The 18,051-nt window shown below is 35.8% G+C and overlaps 1 protein-coding gene across 8 annotated transcripts in view; it reads right to left on the bottom strand.

Annotated features, from left to right (window-relative positions):
- Positions 1-2,151: 2,151 nt before the first annotated feature.
- The window catches only part of LOC100688853 (phospholipid scramblase 1-like), a 34,469-nt gene continuing 18,569 nt past the window's right edge, over positions 2,152-18,051 (bottom strand). For 3 of the 8 annotated variants that reach the window (XM_038571137.1, XM_038571139.1, XM_038571138.1), the window contains 2 exons: positions 14,952-15,113; positions 10,443-10,586 (listed from right to left, as the gene is read on the bottom strand). In XM_038571137.1, the coding sequence (XP_038427065.1) occupies positions 10,557-10,586; positions 14,952-15,113 (192 nt within the window). In that variant the 3' untranslated portion in view covers positions 10,443-10,556. Of the gene's footprint in view, positions 2,706-5,728; positions 5,889-7,369; positions 7,474-10,442; positions 10,587-14,951; positions 15,114-18,051 lie in introns of those variants that run through there. The other 5 variants (XR_005377161.1, XR_005377160.1, XM_038571140.1 and 2 more) reach the window with 5 other exon arrangements.

Raw genomic sequence — 18,051 nt, forward strand, 5'->3', positions numbered from 1 at the left:
TCAAATACACTTTCTGGTCCTCTGTCCCTTTAGGTGCCCTCTGGAACCCCAATTAAACATAGATTTTTCCTTCTGAGGCTGTCATTTCCCTTAACCTATCCTCATAGTATTTTAATTGTTTTTCTCTTTTTTCGTCATCTTCCTTCCTTGCCATAAACTTCTCTTCAATATCACTCACTGTTTCTTCCACCTCATTAAACTTCATCGTTAGGACCTCCAGTTTGGATTGCATCTCATTTAATTGATTTTTAATCTTGGCCTGATTAGATCTAAATTCTGCAGTCATGAAGTCTCTTGAATCCTTTACGCTTTTTTTCCAGAGCTGCCAGTAGTTTTATAATTGTGTTTCTAAATTGGCTTTCTGACATCGAACTGTAATCCAAATTCTGTAACTCTGTGGCCGAGAGTACTGTTTCTGATTCTTTCTTTTGTGGTGAGTTCTTCTTTCTAGTCATTTTACTCGGTGCAGAGTGGCTAAAAACAAGTTGTACTGGAAAAAGGAGAAAAAGAGAGAGAGAGAAAGAGCGGGGGGAACGAATAGAAAACAGCAAACAAGGAAGGGTATCCTCTGATTCTATATACTGTAAGTCCCTAGACTTCTCCTGGAACTTTCCAGTGCTGGTTGGTCAAGAACTTGCTCTTCCCCTGTCCTTCTAGCTCGTCTTCTGAGGGAGGGGTCTGCTGTGCTGATTCTCAGGTGTGTGCACCTTAGGGAGCTGCCCAGCCCCCTGCCAGGTGTACAGCTCAGTGGGAGCTGTGTATCCTGTGAGGCCCCTGCTCAGTCCCAGGTACAAGATGACGCCAGGCGGAACAATGACAGTGGCAGGGGCCAGCTCTTCAGCCCTGGAGTCAGCTCCCACAGTAACTACCACAGCTTCCAGTGTGCAGGGGCCTGGATGCTCCCAGGGTGGGAGGCGCCGATCTGCACAGCTCAGGGATGCCCGGGGGCAGGAGCGTCCTTGCTGCCCTGTGTCCTCCCGGCTCCGCCTGTTCTGGGGGAGCCCCGGATCTTTGGCTGTGGCCCCGGCGCCCTGGGCTCCGGGGCCTGCGCCTCGCGAGCTGCTCCTGGGGCCGTGCAGCCCCCTCCCCGTGGAGCTGCCGCCTGAGCTCCTCCCCGGCCCAGCCCGATGCACTGCAGCCCTTTAGGGAGCTCGGCCGCAGGGTGTGGCGCTCCCCCCAACCCCCTGTTCGTGCCCCCGGGAGCCTGAGGGCACCCCCGCCCCTCCTGGGCTCCTGCCCCAGCTCCCTGCCAGTGCCTCCCCCCCCCCCCCGCCCGGGAAGGTTGGTGAAGCTCCTGCTTCTCCGAAGGTGGGGGGGGGGCTCTCCTGTCCTGGGGGCTCTCACCCCCCCCCCCTCAGCCCGGCTCCTCCTGGGGCCCCTCCCCCTTGGATGCTTTTCTATTTCTTTATTTTTTTCCGTCTTCCTACCTTGATGGAAGTGTGAACTCTTCTCTCTGTAGCACTCTAGCTGTTCTCTCTTTAAATCTCAGGCTGAATTCGTAGGTGTTCAGGATGATTTGAAAGTTCTCTAGGTAAGTTGGTGGGGCCAGGTGACTTGGCGACCCTACTCTTCCGCCCTCTTGTCCCCCTCCACCTCTCCTTGTGTTCCTATAGCACTTTATATAAATCTCATGAATTGCTCTTAACACCTGTTAGAGTTCTTTTGGCTTAAATGTGTTTGTCCCTTACTAGGCTTCTTAAGTGATGGAATACAGTGTTGTTCATCTTTTTTATATTTGGACCCTTAAAATTTAGTCAAATTTTGATGGAATATTTGATGTGATGAAAAGCCAAATTTCCTTCGTAGTCCTATTTTGGCAATTGTATGTCTCAATCACATAATCTCAATTATGCATTTTTTTAGATGAGGGGAAACTTCCCCAGACTAAAAGTTAATGAATTCCCCAGTTGGATACATAAGTGCTTCATTACAGAAAAGCCATGTTTCCAATTAATTTCCACCTCTGGCTTTTATTTTCCCAGTGTGATTCAGCTAATGTTTTAGCTAAAGAGAGAGTGAGCCACTGATTAGACTAGTGTCCTAGCATAAGACAAAGTGAATCATTCTTAACATAAATCTTTCTCCAAAAGCATTTGACAAAATCCGCTGCCAATTATTTAGCCAACAGATGTACTTGTCAGGTAGTAGGCTTATAAAGTTTCATTTTTGCTTTTTCTTCATTTTATTTTCTTTTTCCTGGAATATGGCAATATGGTATTTATATACTAAATATGAGCTTCTTTTCAAAGACACAGTGCAACTGAGGATATGCTTCTTGTAGAAAAGAGCATTTTTTTACATTAAGAAAAAGGAAAAAAATATATATTTCAGGAGTCATAAGATCAAATGAATTACTCAAAACCTTGTTATCACTAACAAAAATTTAAGGCAGACCTAGAAATACCAATATTATACCAATTAATTCAGAGTATAAAGCATGATGGAACAATTCCCAACTTATTATTTTTTTAGGTCAGAACAATGGTATGTGGGAGCCAGCTTGCATAGGCTAACAAGAGACAATTGTGAGCATCTCTTCCCATCTCTGCATTCAGTGACATCATATTGATAGATTGAAATCAGCTGTTGTGGGAATATGTTCACCAAGGTAATCTTCAATCACTGTAAACCAAGGCCTTTTATTTCCATGGAAAGCTGATGATTTGACATCTATCAGCAGAACACTGCTGATTCTGATCTTGATTCTATAACAGGAGTATTACAAAAGAAAATTAAAGACTAAAATCACTCATGAACATAGACGTAAATATCTTTAACAGAATATCAACTCAGCAAATGCAACTCAGCAAAAACAAACAAAATGTTAGATTGATGTCATCCAAAATCAATAATGTGGTTTCATAGCCTATCAGAATAAGAAAAAAAAAACATATTACCTTATCACCAGATGCATAAAAGTCATAAAATTAAATTTAAGTTGGTAAAAATCTCTGCAATATAGAAACAGAGTTAAACTTTCTCAATCTGGCTAAGAGCAGCTACCAAAAACCTAGAACTAACAACATATATGAATGAAATATCAGAAAATATTTCCCTTAGAGAAAGTTGGGAACAAAGCAAAGATGTCTTCTGCTGGTGAATGTCTGGTGAATACTTTTATTCACATAATATTGGGAGGCTTATCTAATTCAAAAAAGCAAGGAAAAAAAAAAGCAAATCCATAAAGATTTGGAACTGTGAAGTATAATTATTTTTATTTGCCAGTGACAATTGTGTGTATAAAAAAACTCAAAAGACCCTACAAAGAAACTATTTGAACTAATAAGCAAATTTAGTAAGGTGATAGTATGCAAATCAATGTGAACAAAATGATATGTATTTCCATATACTAGAAACAAAAATTGGAAAATATAATTTAAAAGATGTCATGTGTGACAGTACCAAAATATCAAATATCTTATAAAACAAGGTAATGATAAAAGAGTAAAATCTCTATTCTGGTAACTATAAATCCTACTTGAAAAATTAAAGAACTACGTAAAAGAGAAATATATCATGTTTTCAGATTGGATGTTTTAATATTGTTAAAGTATCATTTCTCCTCAAATTGATCTGTAGATTCAATGAAATTCCAAACAAAAATCCCATTAAGTTATTTTTATTTGTTTTTGTGGAAAATGCAAAGTAGACAGAAACCTCTAAGTCTTCAGCTATGTTTGGCGTTTTAGACTTTTCACATATTATTCATTAATACATTAAAATTTAATTAAAAAAATACTCCACATGCTCCCAATCTTCCTGCTCTGCAACAGCTATAGAGTCCAGAAGACAGCCTGAGATGTAAACTTGAGGAATGTTGGCATTTAAGGGATATGCACAGGAGGAAATCTAAGAGACTGAGAATGAGTGAGAAGTGGGGAATCAACCCCAGTGATTGGGTTGTCTGGAAACCAATGAAAAGGAAGAGTCAGCACCAAATGCCCAGAGAAGTCAAGTAAGGGAAGGTCTAGAAATATCTTTTGCTGAAAACAAGAGAATGGAGAAAATGCAGGAGAAATCACTGTGAATTGGATGGTAAATAGGAGATGAGGAAGTGGAGAGAGAGAGAAAATTCAAGTCTATATATGAAAGAACAAGAATTTTAGAGGTAGATACATGACTGAGGGGAATTTGAGGAAAATAAGAAAATTCTATTTAAATACTGATAAGAAAAATATTTTTGAGAGTAGTTCCTAAACTTGACTGCACACGAGAATCACCTGGAGAGCTTTTCAGAATTCCTGTGAGTATGTGGGGGCAAAAAAGGCACACGGGAAATTTCTATGCTGTGAACCTAAAATTACTCTTTAAAAAAATCTGTTAAAAAATCCAGTGCCCAGCCTGTATTTTAGATGAATGAGATAAATCACTGGGGGTGGGTCCAAAGCATCAGTGGTTTTTTTAAGCTTCCAGGTGATTCCAATGTGTAGATAAGTCTGAGGGCCATTGCACTATTATAGTGCTTCTCATACTTTAGTGACAAAATTACCTGAGAATTTGTTAAAACAGAGAGGTCTAGGGTGGGACCCATGAATTTATCTTTTTAAAAGACTCCCAGATTGTGTTAATGTTGCCATTCAAAGACCGCACTTTGAGTAACAGTCTGCTCTAGGGAGGATGATTGAAGATAAGAGAGAGAAAGGAGTAATTAAGTGGGCAAGATGCTTTGGGAGGGTGAAAGCATCTGGAGCACCGGTAGTTTGGTTGCCTTTTTGATGGGAAGAAAGGTAGGTGCCTTTTCTTTTGTGACAAGGAGAAAAAAAGAAAGTATGAACATGAATTTAAATAAATTTGTTGATGGATTAGTGGGAAGTTAAGGAAGGTCTGCTTTGATGACTTCAAGCATTTTAGGCTAGTACTAGTGGTATAGAATGGTCACATTTACCTGACAGGTACATAGTCATGCAGTGACATCAGCAATTTCTGATGTGTCAAAATTAAGTTCTGGACAACATCTAGGCTACATTGATGTATGTAATCAGGACATATTAGCTCAAGAAGTATGTACAAGTGTAACCATATTAATCTGGCATTTGTTTTTCACATAGAAACCATGAAAGCAGTGCTATACTACCAATGTGTCCAATATCTGCACAAAAATGCTTAGACAAATGACGGTCATTCAATAGCTTTTGGTTATAAACCTATGGAATCCATGCAAGCCCAAACAAATCCAAACCCCAAACTTCTCTAGTCATCTTGTAGTTTGAATACTAATAATTGTCCAAAATTATCCTGTAAAATTTGCTTGTGGAACAGATGCCAACTGATCCAATTACATTGCTAGGAATGATGATTCCTACATGATGGTTGTGAGACAGTTCTGAGAACACAGTCATTCAATGATGGAAAGGGCCAGGAAAGTTGACATCTCACATGCACATTCAAAGGCAATACATACTGAAGTTCTTGGTAGAGATGGGAAAGTTTCCAGTGCTGGTTCCTGTGAGCTGACATAATTGTTATGATTTTATTAAATCAATAATGCATTCTATAGGACATACCTGAAGATCTCCAACCATGATGTTTAAAGATAGGGCCATATGGATGATTCCAGTGGTCCTCTAAAATGGACAATAGGCCTTCATGATCTGCTCAAATTGGTCCCTTCAGCAACTCAGAATTCTAGCTGAAATTTATTCTACTGAAAAAGTTCTTAAAGTTCCCCTCAGCAGTATCAGTAGTTTCACCCGGGAACTTAGAAATGCAAATTATTACCAAGACTTACAGAATCAGATACTTTGTGGCTGGGGTGCAGTGGTCTGAATTGTAATAATCCCTCCAGATGATTTTGATGCATGCTAAAGTTTGAGGACCACTATTGTAGTGGATGTCCAGAAGCATAACAGCCAGGAGCACTGGGGTTTCCCAAAAATGGCAGCACTCATCTGCAGTGATTATTTTGGTAGATGACTTAGAAAATATTTTCTGGCATAATCTACTTTTCTCAGAAAGTGATAGGGTGTCATATCCACATGCATAGACTAACAGATAATATATTTTTATACACAATAACATCTTATTTTGAAGTACATGTTTAAATTCCTGTCAGCTTGTTCTAAAACTCTTTTGCATTGGTTCTGTAAGGCAATTAAAAATCTCATTTGCTCCCTATCAAATGTATTCACTGGCTGATAATTTTGTGAGCATATGTGAATCCCAGATATTCACAAACTCAATAATTGAAAAAAAAATGAGGCACCCAGTTAATGCTGCTTCTTGGCAGCTTCACATTCAGAAAACAAATACAACAATAAACCACTCCAGTTCATGTAGCTTCAATAACTGATAGAAATAAAATACTCTTTAGGGTATCAATAACAATAACAATAATACTTAACTCAAATACATCCTAGCTCAGTAGCTTCCTACCAAGTGTGAGCAGGATATCACTACTCTCCCAGTCAGTTCTCATAATGTCATCAAGTCACACCAGACAGTATACCCTAGAGGTACTCTGTGTATTTTCAAAATGCAATTTATCCCTGTTAGTTTCCCCATTGTATGCTCTTCTCTGATTCTTGTGCCCTTGCCTTCTTTTCTATCTCTAAAATCATCTGAAGAAACCTCAACTATACCACGACCTTTTATGGGAATGTTGATGTTCATACCAAAGACACTGGGTGTTGGTGCTGTCAGAACTCCCAATCCTCAGGGTGCTAGAAGAGCATCATATCATCTATAAAAATAGAGCTACACTTTGTCCCTGAAACCATTTTACCTGTGTCAAAATGCCCATGTGGTGTCTTCTTAGCTTCTGACCCCCATGCCCAAAGCATAAAGGAGAAAAAACTAGAAAGAGATACTATAGCTTATACTTAATCTTCTTTCTCTTATAACTGTTTAATTGCATGAGATGCATTTGTTAAGTTGTGAGCGGAAGACAAGTTTATTTTTTCCAATATATCCTATCTAAATAGTTTAGAACCTTGTACTAGAATGGAACATATCCTATCTAAATAGTTTAGAAACTTGCATTGAAATCTTAATATTTTGTGCTTAGACTTTGGAAGCCTGACCAAAACAAAAGCAGAAATATTCACTTTTAACATCCTCTTAACAACTCTAAGAAAGTGCAAAATAAAGTTTATATCTTTATAAATAGAGTCAAATAAACATGATATCAGTTTGTGAATAGTGTATTAATATTCTTCATATACTAATGTTACATTGTGGATATGTGACTATATGAACTATCAACATTTGATTAAATGTGTCTGTAATAGTGCTGTCTAATATACTAAGCATTTAGTATGTACCATGCATTGTGCTAAAATTCCCTAATTTTATGTTCCAAACTGTGTTTTAAGCAGGTACTTTTAACATACAGGTAGTTTTGCCACATATAAAGTTTAGAGGGGCTGAGTACCTTGTCCCAGTGATGTCAAAGCCTAATCCAATCAGATCTGGATGGAGAGAGAAAAGTAGGTGTGTCTTCCAGGGGCTGTAGACAGATAAGTTTCACAGAAGGAACTGCGGATGAGACAGAGAGTTTGTAATTGAAATTGCTTCACAAAATTTGGGAGTGAAAAATCATGTTAATTTTCTTCTTTAAATTAACTTGGTTCCAAGTCTTTCCTCACCAGTGTGGTAAGAGATTCAGCATTAAGTGTTTTTTTTTTTTTTTTAACCTGAGGATGTGTGGGCCATTCGCCTACTAAAAGTTTGTTAAGACTCCTGGGGAATGTAACAAAGTATAGAAAATTAGGGGTGGGGGGGAAGGGTGGTATCTGGGTAGCTAAGTCTGTTAAGAGGCTGCCTTTGCCTCAGGTCATGATCCTTGGGTCCTGGGATTCAGACCTGGGTCAGTCTCAGGCTCAGCTCATGCTCTCTCTCTTTCTCTCCCTCTCTGTCTCTCTCCCTAATAAATAAAACCTTAAAAAGAAAAGAAAAGAAAACTGAAGAAGTTCATAGGTTAAGGTCCTGTAGTCCTCTGGAAGGGAGGAGAATATGGTGTTTTATATGTTAATCTCTTTTACACAGATGTTACATCTTTAGAAGTACACATGGGTCTATTTACCTCTGCATCACTGAAGGGCAGTCAGTACATGACTCTCAAGATGAGCCACTGCTGACTTCTTCAAATTTTTTATTCCATCTTTCTAGAATGATCTATTTAACATCCACTCTAAGCATGAGCTTTTGCGAATGAAAACCTGCTATTTTCTTCTGCAGGCGGAGATCTCTATTACTAGGTTAGGATTTATCCATAACATAAAATGGCAAGCCCTTGTGACAAGGGCTGTTCTATTCAGACACTTTTTTTTTTTATTCAGACACTTTTGTAAGGAAGAAAAGTAACCTTTGAATGGAAATAGGCCTCATATTTTATTACATTTCACTGGGTCTTTATCTCTTTTGCTTCCCTTAGGATAGTATCTGTGTAGTTCTGGTGTAGGATGGCCTGTTCTTTGGAACTTGGCTGTCATTGAAACCAGCCATATCTAAAAGGCACCATAAATAGTGATTACTTAATTACACAATGAGATAGAATTGAAAAAATAAGATCACATGTTAAAAGCTGTTTCATAGGTAACACTGCCTTAGTATAGGGTGTTAGATACTATGAACTGAGTGGCATATGAGCAACAGAGATGTATATCTCACAGTTCTGAAGGCTGGCGAGTCTAAGAGAAAGGTACTGGCAGTTTCAGTGCTTGGTGAGGAAGTGCATGAATCACTTCCTCATTCATACTTGGCTGTTTTCTTGCAACAATTTTACACTGTGAAAGGACCAGGGAGCTCTCTGGTGCCTCTTGTGAAAGGGTGCCAGTGCCCTTCATGAGAGCTCCACTCTCATGACCTAATCACTTCCCAAAGGCCACCTTCAAATACTGTTGTCACACTGGGGATTAGGTTTCAATATATGAATTTTGGGGGACACAAACAGTTTATAGCAAACATAAATCAAGAAAAATCACCTGTCAAATAATGTGGAAGATTGTAAAGAAACGTCCACAGCACCTTCCATTAAGGAGTGAAATCTCTTTCAACATCCTTTGAATGTGGATTTAGCCGTGTGTCTTAAATGAACCAATGGGATGCTAACAACCTCATTACAATGAGAGGCTTGGAAAGTGCTTGTGCCTAAGAATGTGTTCTCTGGCTACTTTTGAAACTCATCCATCATTTAAAGAAGTTAGACTAGCCATGAATAAGACACAGAGGCCTCTCTTAAAAAGAAAAGTAGATGTGGCTTTTTCCAGTGGAATGGACGGGATCTTATATGTGAAAAGCCACACAATTTTTAAGAGAGTAGGACAAGTATAGTCTAGAAGAGACTGAGACTGTTTAAAATGAAAAGACACTTCTGTCTCCAACTTTCTGTAGGTAGGCAAAAGTCTGCAAATTCTACTCAGTTAAAAACATGGCCATTTGGGACGGCTGGGTGGCTCAGTGGTTAAGTGCCTGTCTTCAGCCCACGGTGTGATCCTGGAGTCCTGGGATTGAGGACTTCCACATCAGACTCCCTGGATGGAGCCTGCTTCTCCCTCTGCCTGTGTCTCTGCCTCTCTCTCTGTCTCTCATGAATAAATAAATAAAATTTAAAAACAAACGAACAAAAAAAGATGGCCATTTCATTTGGAAAAAAATGTCTCAGAAGACAGAGCCAAAATCCCAGAGGACACAGCCTTGGAGAACAATGAACTAGAAATTAGAAAGCTACTGTCCAAAGGGGAGAATGTTCTGTCTCTACAGTAAGGGGAACTGGCAACTCATGTCTATTTGAATGCTAAAGTTGCTTTTGACCAGTGACTGCTATGAATAAGAATTCTATTTTTTTTATTGTGGTTATTTTGATCTTGGCTCACTATTGAATGGTAGGTGTATCTTTTTAGTTTTAAGTCTTTGAATCAAGAGGAGCTGATGCATATACCTCACCTGGATTCACAGAAGATGCAGATCATGTGATATTGGACTTAAGTCTGATGCCATAATTGAAAGAGACCTTTGGGAGTCCCAAGAGAATATTTGGCATGTGGAGAGGATGAAATAATTGTGACAATTACTATTAATGGTCACATTAATTGTGACATTATACAATGTTCAATTGGGAGGAGATTTGAAAAAGGCGATAGTATTTTGCAGTGATGCCCATAAAGAAGTTGAGTCTATTTTTCCATTATTGAATCTGGACTTGGCTATGTGACTTGCTTTGGCCAGTGGGACATTAGTGAGTATAACTGAACCATAGGCTTGAAATGAACACGTAAGTTTGTTTTCTTGATGCTTTGTAACATAGTTATGTGTAGAAGCTTTGGCTAGCCTCCTAGATGATGAAAAATATGTGACTTGTTGCTCCTATCGCCTCTGACATCTGGGATGATACAGTTCCCAGCCAATCTGTTAACTGACTGCACATGGAAGAGTATGATCCAGGTCTTAACCTGGAGAACTGTACAGCGGAATCCCAGGATAAATACAATATTACTTTAAGTTCCTAAATTTTGGTGTGGTTTATTCAGAAAAAATTACACAAATAATTTTAGTGAAATAAAACTTCATTTAAATATTCTCAGTGAAAGTTGTTTAATTTTGCTGAAAGCTGGTGAAACTCATGACCAGAGTTCAAAGTACATGTAGTCCTAGAATAAAAATGAAAAATAAATGTAATTAGGTTGGTTTAATAGTAGATCTAAGACATGAGAATGATTTTGGGGTCCTGTATTATAATAACATGTTTATAAAACATATTAAAGCAGAATGCTGAAGATCAGACCTATGAGGAACCCTATAGGTTGTGTGTGACTACTTTCAAACACACTAAAATAAAAAATTTGAATATAAAGGCCCTTAGAGAACACCAGCTAATTCTACTTCATTTTATTTATATATTTTTCATCATATATACTCAGTATAAAAAAGTGTCAGAATAGAGAAGGGAAAAAGTTATATTTTCAATCCACATAGAATCTACCATTAATATTTTGATTCATATTCTTTCTAGACACACACAATTAGTATCATAATATGCTTATATCCTAATCTTTTCAGTGCATAATATATCCTAACTATTCACGCCATTAAAGCTCATTTATTGGGCAGCCCGGGTGGCTCAGCGGTTTAGTGCTGTCTTCAGCCCAGGGCCTGATTCTGGAGACCTGGGATTGAGTCCCACGTGGGGCTCCCTGCATGGAGCCTGCTTTTCCCTCTGCCTGTGTCTCTGCCTCTTTCTCTGTCTCTCATGAATAAATAACTAAAATCTTAAAAAAAAAACAAAACTCATTTTTTGTGACATATAGTTTGAGTCTTTAATGTTCTGTTTTAGAATTATGTCATAAAGTGTTTAATCTCATACTTTAAATTTTAGGTTGTTTTAGCTTTTTAAAATTTGTTAGAGTGATATTTGCTACATAGAGTATACATTGCTATTTACTAGGGTAAACCTAATTATATGTCTGCATCTGTATCAGTTTTTCAGAAGAAAGTAATGCATCTGAAATAATATGAACATTAAAAACTTTAATGGATATTTTCAGTTTGTTCCCCCCCAAATTGTACCTGTACCTACATGTCTGTCTGATTTCCTAAACTTTCATGAACATTGTGAGTTTGTCATTGGAAAAATGAAAAGGGATATTCCATTCTTTTTCTTTTTTGCTTCTCTTCATATGTTTTTGAAAATGTTTTCTTATGGTTATGGGTTATTTGTATTCCCTCTTTTGTGGATGTATGAATTATTTTTTTATATTCATTTTTCATTTTGGTCGGGAATTTGATACTTTTCTTCTTCTACTTAAATAACTTTTATATTAATATAAGGATATTATTCCTTGGCCAAATCCGAAGCATATATTTCCTTACTTTTATTGTTTGCTATTGAATATTTAATATTCTAGTTTTTTTAAGGTACAAGAAGTTTAAAATATTCTAATTTAGTAGCCTATTACTTTGTGATTTACTTATTTTAAAAGTTCTTCTCATCTAGAGACTAGGGGTGGATGCTGTTTTTTCATTTCTCTTTGTTAATAATTCAGTATCTCCTTCCTTATACTTCCTTTGGGTTTATTCTGTTTTTTTACTAACTTTCTAGAGATAAATATTTTGCTTATTAATTTTCCACTTTTCTTTTCATCAGTATTTACAGTTATACATTGATGTTTAACTTTACTTGCATTCCAAAAGCTTTGATATAATATTTTAGTTATTATACAATTTCATATATTTTAAAATTTTATTGTGCACTTTTTATCCCTGAATTATATACCCATTTCCACATGTACAAAATATTATAAAATAATTATCTTTATCAATTTCTAATATAATGTTATTTGCCCTGATGCCAAGGTCCAAGTGATACCAATTGCTGAAATTCGTTGAGACTTGCTTCTTGGATCCATTATTAGAATAGGTCTTGTAAAAACCTTTGTTTGAAAACAACTTATATTATCTACTTGTTTAATGCAATGTGCCACATGTATCCATTAAATCAAGCTTGTTAACTTTTTTGTTCAAATTTTGAATAATTTTACTAAGGTTCTGTCTCCTACAACAAGAAAAAAATTGAAAGGGGTGCATAAATTTCCCACTATGATAATGAGTTTACCACTTTCTGACTGTATAACATTTTTCTCTGTATTTTTAGGTTGATCTTAGGTACGCATAGTCAAGAATTATTATTTTCTTTTGAATAGAATTTTTTTAAAGATTTTATTTATTTATTCATGAGAGACACAGAGAGAGAGAGAGAGGCAGAGACACAGAGAGGGAGAGAGGCAGAGACACAGGCAGAGGGAGAAGCAGGGTCCATGCAGGGAGCCCCACCTGGGACTTGATCCTGGGTCCCCAGAATCACACCCTGGACTGAAGGCGGCGCTAAACCGCTGAGCCACCTGGGCTGCCCCTGAATAGAATTTTTATCATTATGTAGTTACCTTCTCTCTCTGTCCCTACTAATTTTTTTTTTTTACTTAAAATCGATTTTTTGGGTTATTAATTTAGCTTTACTAGCTTTTATTGTTACTATTTTTCTGTTATATTTTCACCAATCTTTTCTTTCAAGTTTTTGTCATTATTTTGGATATATTTCCTATTAAGCGCCTATAGGTAATTTAAAAATCTAATTTAACATTTTTTTTTAACTTGCAAGTTTTTCTCATTTACATTTATTGTGGTTATTGTAAAAAATCATATAATTAAATGACCTTTTGATACGACTGAATTGATATTTTCTACTATTTTATTGTTTTAAGGTTTATTTATTTTAGAGAGAGAGAGAGAGAGAGAATGCTAGTGGGGGGAGGGGCAGAGGGAGAAAATCTCAAGGCAAACTGCTAATTGCAGGGCCTGATGTAGGCTCAATCCCATGATCCATGAGATCATGACCTAAACTGAAGCCAAATCAGTTGGATACTCAACTGACTGAACTACCCAGGGATCCTTTTCTAACATTTTAATTTTCTATTTCTGTTTGCCCCACTTTCTCTGATTTTTTTCTCCTTTTTTTGTGTGTGTGTGTAGTGTTTGTCTTTTATTCCCATTTTTCCTCTGTATTAGTTTGAAATTTACAGTCTTTTTGTTATTTCAGTTGTTATCTATGACATTTTAACATGCACATTAAACTTATCTCCTGAACATTACAAAGACCTTAGAATATTTTAATTCTATTAATATTAATTCTATTTTAATTCTATTCTAATAAGTTTCTTATAACTGATATACTTTTATTAGCTAATATTTTTGTTTTGCTTTTTTTGACTTTACAAATTAGGCATTTACTATTATTTTATTTTATTAGAATGTGTTTACATTCAAAAATATGGTTAGCATTTTATTTTATTTCAGATATTTATTTCATAATATCATTGATATTATTGAATCTCAGAGGATCCTTCTCAGACCATGTTCCTTCTTCCTGAAGTGTTATTAACACTTTACAGCAATCTATGTATTGTAAAAGTGTGAGTTTCTTAAAATGCAAATTTGTTTATTTTATTATTATCTTTAAGGTATAGTCTTGAAGAAAATAGAATTTGAGAGTTAAGATTATTTTTTAATAAGTATTTTGAAGGATTTAACTATCTTGTTTTCTGGCTTCCACTGTTTCTATTGAGAAATCAGTTGTCAGTCTCATTACTTGTGTGTGATCTGTCTTTTCCTTTTCTGGTTACTTATGTTCCTTTGCTATTCTGTTTCACTCTGATTTATATAGATGTTAATTTTTATTACATTACTTAGGGTACTTGTCCTTTACCGTCACTGAATTCATATTTCTTGGCTCTGAAATCTTTTTTAGCAGTTATCTGTTCTCTATCCTATCGTATTGGAACTCTTGATTTTCATATTGTTTTGTCTGTCTCTACTACATTATGAATCACTTTTTTCAATTGTAACTCTTCGTTTACTTTTTCTTCAGCTATTTCCAATCTACTATTTAATCTGTTTATTTTTGTTTCTCCAAACTTTTAATACTATTTACAAGACAGTGTTTGACCTAGCCCTGCATATATCTATTACCATTTTCTGTAATTTAACAATATTTACAGAATGAAAGTAATTCTTATGTTCATTTTTTCCCCTAAAACCCAATTATAATCAAGAGTAATATTTTCCTTTTCACAATGTCTACCTATCCATAGTTTCCAAATTAATGATGATTACTTTTTAAGTGAAATGTGCAAAAAAAAAAACTTATAAAATTTTAAATTGTAGGAAATAACAGTAGGTTACAATGAACAAACCATTTTGTTCTTTTTATCAGCAATTTAGTCTTGTTTTTCATCAAGGCAAAAGATTTCAACTTTAGTGATCACATTTACAGGACACTCTAGTTTTTACATCCTTTGCAATGTGAACACTGAATCTGTGATATGATCTTGGGGGCTTAGAACTAGACCCAAAAAGCACAATTTGCAGTCAAAGTAGATGATTTTAGGAAAAATATCAGCAAAGGTTCAATGGCAATCTCAGAAAATGCCATTTTATGCTAACCAGAATAAAAACAGACTCACAATGAGGAAACTTGCTCCAAGCATCAGTGCTTTTATCTTAACATCAAGATCAAGTGGAAACTGGATTCCAAATTTATCAGCATTGGTAGATAGTTCCCTAATAAATCCAGCCCATGTATTTGAAATCTTACCAATAACTATTTCTTCATCCAGAGACAATAACTAAAAGAAAAAAATAATAACCTTAGAGAAAAATCTCTGAAATAAAAATAGGTATTCCTATATCAATTTTAGTAATTAAATATGACACATATGAGTTATTATCATGCTGATTATATCCTGCAATAAATTGAATGTGCAATATGGACACATAAGAGCTTGGAAAAACACCTATAGACAATATCTACCTGAAAGGAGATTTTTAAATTGATGGTATACAACTGATTATTCAGTTCACCCTTGAATAACACAGGGGTTAGGAGTGCTGACAGCCCTGGGCAGTTGAAAATCTGTGTAAAGCTGTTGATTCCCCCCAAACTTAACCACTAATAGCACACTGTTGACCAGAATGTCTTACTGATAACAGAGTCAGTTAATAGATATATGTTGTATGTGTTATGTACTATATTCTTATAATAAAGTAAGCTAGAGAAAAGAAAATGTTATTAAGAAAATCACAAGGAAGAGAAAATATCTTTATAGTGCTGTATATATACTTATTGGAAAAAAATCTGCAGTTGATCTGTGTAGTTCAAACTTGTTCAAAGGTCAACTATTACATATATGGTATTTTATATATGATAACATATAAATTATGATAATATATATGCTTAATAAATATAATTTGCTTAAATTTGATCTGAAAATCAACTTAATTACAAATGAAAACCACTAGCTTTTCAGCTCTTTCACACAGTAAACTCTTTCTTAAGAAACTTTCATTTTCTCCCTACTCATCTAAATTCCCTTACTAACTAATATTTAGTTAGTTACTTCTCTTACTAACTAATATTTATTTCTCAACATAGGAGATACCCATGTAGGTAGAAGACACAAACCTGTGATAAATCCTACCACTTGTCTGGTAATAAATGCCATGAGGGTAAAGTTAGGTGATATAATGGAATACAATAGGGAGATAATAGACCAAAAGAAACAGGTGGGATGATTTTAGAGGAAACCTCTTGGGCAAAGCACTATTTAAGCTGAGACTTAGAGGATCAGTAGGAATTAGTGGCCACAGGAGTAGGGAGAGTGACAGCATCCTAGAGAGAGTCAGCAACATGTGAAAAGGCCCTGAGTTGGGAGGAACATAGCTGGAACAAAGTGAGGGAAGGAGCTAGTGGCATAAAATGAGTGAGAAGAGAGAGGTATGCAGTGATGTATTATACATAGCCTTGGAAATAGTGTTAAGGAATTTGGGGAAAGTACTTTTGTGTAACTTTGTCAAAATTTCCCCAGAGTTTTTATACCTGACAACACCATTTCCCCTCATCCTTAGGAAAAGATCGTATATTTTACATTGCAGAGATAATAGAAGCTCTTGGACAGGAATTTGCTAAAATCCCAGAAGCTAACCCTAGAAAGTCATTGTATTTAATAACATAAACAATCAACACATATTTTGTATGTTATATGAACCATATACTATATTTTTACAATAAAGGAAGTGAGAGAAAAGAACATGTTAACAAAGTCATAAGAGAAAATATATTTACATTAGTGTATGTATATTTATTGAAAAAATACACATATTAGTGTATATACTGTTGTATCCATGCCAACACGTCCTACTTCCTTCCTGTTAATGATGGACTATTTCTGCACTGATATGAAGGTTATTTCCAACATGTGCGTTGGTCCCATACCAAGCAAGAGACAGGATTCATCAAATATTTGACATCCGCAGTTTCTCTACATTTTCCCTCCCATTTGGCCCCTTTCGTTTAAAATCAAAACATGCTAAGAACATACCTTTCATAAAAATATCTTTTAATACCTGTGGCCCCATTCAGCCAGGAAGAGGGGTAGGGTAAAGCAATGAGGCAAGTCATACAAGTGTAAAGTTAGTTTCTATCTTCACTTAAATTTTTTTAATAAATTCTGTTCATAATGGATTTGCATTAGTTTTGATTTAAAAAGATTACATTCAAGTATCATTTATCTTAATTATTAAGTTTTTTTGTGCTTTCTTAAATTTTGTTCCTGTGATGAATGGCTTATTTCCTTTACCATAGTTTGCCTGTAACAAGTTACTGCTTTATCTCTTTCCTTATTACCAAAAATATTGCAAGGGTTGCCCACATTCACACATAAGATGACTTTTTCACAGAACTGTTAGCTCCCTTTGTTCCTCATTCTTAGAGTTTACTCAAAAATGCCAGCTGTGAAATGACTTTGCTTCAAACTTAGAATAGGAAATATTTTATACACCTCAGAGAAAGTTCTGAAGAATTTTGATTAAAGTAGGATTTATTATGATGTGAGATATAAAACAATACATAGAAAGCATTTTATTTTTTAATATCATTAATAATGAACCAAGATAGCTTTGGCGACCAGAGTTTTATGCATAGGCCACTCTCTTCCATTGGTTTCCAGCTTCAAATACAGAAGAGTAGTCTTGTGTGCTCGTTTTATTCAAGTTTTTCAAACTAACTATATTATTGCCATAATTCATTTGCTTAAATACGTTTTACTTAATTGTACATGCAGGTGCCAATCAGAATCAGTATCACAAAACTGAATTAATATAGCTTTAGTGAAGGAAAAAAATCAGGTAATCATTTCAGGTATTAAAAAAAAAGCAAACACGTTCTTAATAAAAGATTGAGAAACAGTACTTTTTCCAAATCAAATATCAAACTGAGACAATAGTCTCTGCTGCTGAGGAATCCATATTTAACTAAGTGTAGTGGGTTGTTTAGTTTTATTAACTATATTTAGTACTTTTAGTAGTTAACCTCCCAAATTATTATCTGAATATTGGCCATAATTTGAGATATATGTCAGTAAGCACATAAAAATATAACAAAATTGGGGACACCTGAGTGGCTTAATTGGTTAAGTGTCTGCCTTTGGCTTGGGTCATGATCTCAGGGTCCTGGAATCAAGCCCTGAGTCAGGGTCCCTGCTCAGTGGGGAGTCTGCATCTCCCTCT

Source organism: Canis lupus, chromosome 23 (assembly GCF_011100685.1).
Source record: "Canis lupus familiaris isolate Mischka breed German Shepherd chromosome 23, alternate assembly UU_Cfam_GSD_1.0, whole genome shotgun sequence".
NCBI classification, from domain to species: Eukaryota; Metazoa; Chordata; class Mammalia; order Carnivora; family Canidae; genus Canis; species Canis lupus.